Source organism: Muntiacus reevesi, chromosome 13, assembly GCF_963930625.1.
Source record: "Muntiacus reevesi chromosome 13, mMunRee1.1, whole genome shotgun sequence".
NCBI lineage: Eukaryota > Metazoa > Chordata > Mammalia > Artiodactyla > Cervidae > Muntiacus > Muntiacus reevesi.
Genome location: NC_089261.1, coordinates 3,921,862 through 3,926,103, shown reverse-complemented (window position 1 = coordinate 3,926,103; position 4,242 = coordinate 3,921,862). Strand labels below are relative to the sequence as shown.

At 50.7% G+C, this 4,242-nt stretch overlaps 1 protein-coding gene across 1 annotated transcript in view; it reads left to right on the top strand.

Moving 5' to 3' along the window:
- Nucleotides 1-3,703: 3,703 nt before the first annotated feature.
- LIMK2 (LIM domain kinase 2) overlaps nt 3,704-4,242 on the top strand; it is a 52,684-nt gene continuing 52,145 nt past the window's right edge. The window contains exon 1 of the mRNA XM_065904009.1: nt 3,704-3,915. Coding sequence (XP_065760081.1) covers nt 3,900-3,915 — 16 coding nt within the window. The 5' untranslated portion in view covers nt 3,704-3,899. The remainder of the gene's footprint in view (nt 3,916-4,242) is intronic.

The following is a 4,242-nucleotide window of genomic DNA, read 5'->3' as shown; positions in this document are numbered from 1 at the left end:
TGTGAGCTGTGGAGTTTCTGTGTCAGTGGAGTGGGGGTATGGGCTGGGGACTCATCACACTGATCTGACCTCTTCAAAGCACCTTTGCGTCCTCAGGAATGTTAGGATGAAAGTCTTCAGACACCCGTGGATAGTTAGAAATGAGAAGTTTAGGTTAGAGGCCTGGTTTCATAGACAGCCCCACCCAAGTTGTGACCTGTCTGGCAGGCAGACCCAGTTCTGATAAGTGTATGGAAATCTGAAGCTTGCAGGCTGCCACCGTGGATCCTAGCTTGTGGCCCAAAAGAGCCTTGAGGAAAATCGGGTTGTTGAGTGTCAGCATGTCTCTCCATGTTCCTTGACAAGGCAGGCTGTCTTGTCCTCCAGCCATGCCCTCAACCTTGAGCAGGGGCCATGCTGCTCTGTGAGGTTCCTTGGAAGACGGTGGGATTACAGACCTGGCCCAGCCCCAAGCTCCCCAGCACATCAGAGCTACAGGTCATCCCACTGAAAGGAGCTCTCTTCACCCTCTTAAACTTTGACCTCACAGTTAGCAAGTTGAATAATGTCAAGATGTAGTAGAAAATGCAAAGATAAGGGAGCTCTAGGAGTTCATAAACCCAGTAAGAAAAGGGAACAAGGCACAGAGGAACAGAACAATAAAGCCTACATGGACCAGTCTTCCAACCCCAGGAACCGTCAACACAGGTCCAATCTTAATTTATCCCACTCATGCAGTTCCTCTCCAATTCATTTGTCCTGTTGGAACACTGTTAGGAAGCAAATTCTAGTCATATCCCATCAATTAAGTATTTGAATGTGCATCTCAATAATGATTTTTAAAACTAACCAAAATACTTTTCATGTACCTTTAAAAATCAATGGTACTTCCTTAATATCATGTATCCAATCATTGTTCAAGTCTTCTTAGTTGTCTCATCACTTTTTCATAGTCTGTCTGTGTTGAGATCCAAAATAGACCCATACGTTGCTATTGGATGTCTAAGTCTCTATTATATCTATACGATCCTTTTCCATCTCTTTTCTTTCCCTTGCGGTTTATCTGTTAAGAAAACCAATTCATTTGTCCTGTTGAGTTTCCCACAGCTTCACTTTTGCTGTTTGCATCACTGTGGCATTAACCAAGTCTACCTAGTCTTGTATTTCCTGTAAATTGACTGTTAAGTCTAGAGACTTGGCCAGATTCAGGCTTTATTTTTTTGTTTGTTTTGCAAGACTATGTCATAGGTGGTAGTGTATACTTGTTGCATCATATCAGGAGACACACAATGTCTGGTCGTCCCTCGTTGTGACGTTAGCAGCCTTTCCTGATCATTGTCTAGAACAGCACCATGGAATAGAGTTTTGGCAGTTGTGGAGGTGTTCTCTGTCTGCACGGTGCAGCACAGTAATCGCCAGCCACGGGGGACTGTCAGGCTCCTGAAACGTGGCTAGTGGCCTGAAGAACTGAATTTTGTAATCTCAATTTAAATAGCCACATATGGCTAGTGGCTACCACACTGGACAGTGAAGATTTAGATTAGTTCACAGGGGTTGCAAAATGATACAATTGAAAATAACAGTGTGTTAAGAGTTTAGAAACAAGACGACTCTTCTGGCAGAAGGGGACAACAAAAGTACAGAGAAGGTGGGGAGCAGTGGGGTTAGTGGGCACAACTGGTGGCTGTAGGAATGGCAGAATGGTACCAGGGCAGAATGCGTTCAGGAGAAAGCAGAGTCCTGGAGTGACGGGAGTAGGAAGAGAAGGCTGTAGGGTGAGATGTGGTTAGCTCATGAGGGCCTGGTTTGGCTGTTACTGTGTAGACAGTGGGGAGCTACTACAGAGCTATTACAGAGAGGTGAGCAGAGAGGTGACAGAAACATAACTTTGGACGATTCATCAGTCCATTCTAGGTAGGATGATTCAGGGAGAGGAGATTAGAGATCCTAGACTGAGTTGGTTGGAAGCACATGGAAGTGACACTGGGAGTGTCTAGCTGTCGACCAGTAGACCAGTTCCCTCAGGATGTCAGAGCTTGAACCTTAAGGTGGTGTCTTGGCCCGGGTTCCCATTTCTGTTGGCCCAGTCAGTTGACTGTGAGTCAGTCAGTCGGCAGTATCTGGCCTCAAGGACTGACCAAGCCGTGGTCATGTAGTCAAACTGGACAGCTGACTTGATACCAGAAACGCAGGGGGCCTTCTCCCTGCACACACAGGCTTTTTCTGCCCTCCAGAACTCCCTTTGAGTTCATAAGTGCTTCTGAAATGTTCTTTATGTCCACGTTGAAAAGCTTTCTCTGGGTTATATCATTTCTATAGACGGTTGTCCTCTCCCTTTACATTTAACTTGCGTTTCTCAGAGTTCCCTCAACTTTCCAGGGGGCAACTTGGGGGAGTTGTTTATCCCCTCATGCCCAGTGGGTGAAGACCATGAGGCTGGAGATGGGAAAGAAGTGAGAGAGAGTGAGGAAGGAGATTAAACAGACCTGGATACCTTGCTGTGGGGCAGAGGGAGAGGGAAAGCCTCCCAGGGATCTTGATTCCAAGGCTGCCAGTGCCTGGGTGTCGGAAAATACAGTGTAATCTCTTCCATGTGCAGGACAAATAAAAGTCCCGCACCTTTTGTCTAGCCCTGAGGTGGCTTGTCAAGAGAGTTCCCTGGATCCCCATCACTTTAACTCAACACAGAGTTTCGTCTTTAGTATATCAGAGCAGAGATTTCCTCAGACACTAAAGGCGGCTGCTGAAGAGGGTTCCCAGGAACTAACAGAAGTTAGGCGCATCTCCCCTACTGCCCCTCAGCACTTTGTTCACACTCAGGACATCAGGGACCCATCTGACTTGCATCTGGTTTGGACTACCTGGTCAGAGCAGGAGGGAAGAGAACTATGCTCACCTTTGCTGGGACTGGAGTCGGCTGGGTTGAACTTTGTCCTTGGTGGGAGTGTCCTGATTCATTTCCTTGGGCCCCCTTCCTGTCCCTTCCTGGTCATTTGTACACTTTCTCATGACCTAAATCTGATCTAAGGAAAGACCCAGCACAAGAGAATCAGACAGGAAGGACCTCAGGGACCAGCCGATGTGGTCAACCCTTCATCACACAGGGAACCAAATCCAGCGAGGGAAGTGGTTCTCAAGGCCATCAGCCAGGTAGTGGCTGCCAGAAACCTGTCTGCTGTCCTAAATCCTGGTCCAGGGCTCTTCTCTACAAAGAGGAGTCCGAAAAGGGTAAATCCAGACCACAGGTATATTTCCATTGGAAGGTCTGGTGTTCGGGAGTCATTTATATACACACTTGGCCTGCTAAGGATCTGCCACCGAGTGTGAGCTTGCTTCTAGTGGCACAGACAAGTGACTTATCTGAGCCGTAAACTTCTAAGAAAAGCTCACCCTCCCCAAAGCTATTTGAGGGGTAAACCTGGTTTCTCCAGATTCATATTCTTGATTCCAAACACTCTATTGAAAAGAGCTTTGAACTGGAGATTAAGAGCCTGTGTTCCCATTCCAGCTCAGCTCATTTTGAGGTAGTCAAACTTTACCCTCTAGCCCTCTGTTTTCTTCATCCCTAAAATGGGTAGAGGGTCCTCTTGAGTTGAGATCTCGGGCCTGCTCAGAATCGCCCTCACCAGGTGGCTCACCCAAGGCGGGCGCCTCTAGCGCTAGGGGGCGCTAGGGCCGCCGCAGAGCCCGAGGCAAGGGGGCGGGGCCTGGCCTCGGCTGGGCGGGGCGTCGGCGGGCGGGCCCCCGTGCCAGGTGCGGGTTTGGTCCTCCCCGGGCGCCGTAGGCGGCGTAACCCGCTCGCGCCCGGGGCTGAGGTCCTCCCGGGGCTGAGGTCCTCCCGCGCCTGAGGCGGCGGCGGGAGCTTTGCGGAGCAGGTGTGGCAGCGGTCTCTTCCTCCTCATCTCCGCGCCTCCGGGACCATGGCGGCGCAGGCGGGTAAGAAAGGGCCGCGCCGCCCTGTTCTGGGCTCGGAGCGCCTGAGGGGAGCTGGCGACCTCTCGGGGGTTTCTGTGTGGCCCCCGCTCCTCAGAGGGGTAGTTTGGTGAGTGAGCTCAGCGTTCCCCGAAGACTTGGAGGTTGTGGGGGGCTAGAGCGGGGAAGAGAGCTCGCGAGAAGCGGGGGGCTAGCGGAGAAGGTCGGTTTCCCGCGAGCTGAGGTCCCTGAGCGGGGGAATGCCGGGGAGCATCTTTTTCTGTGGCCTTGGCGGCTGCAAGTCCCTAAATTAAAACTGTGGAAGCTGAGGAGCCCGGGTTTCCTTGCCGT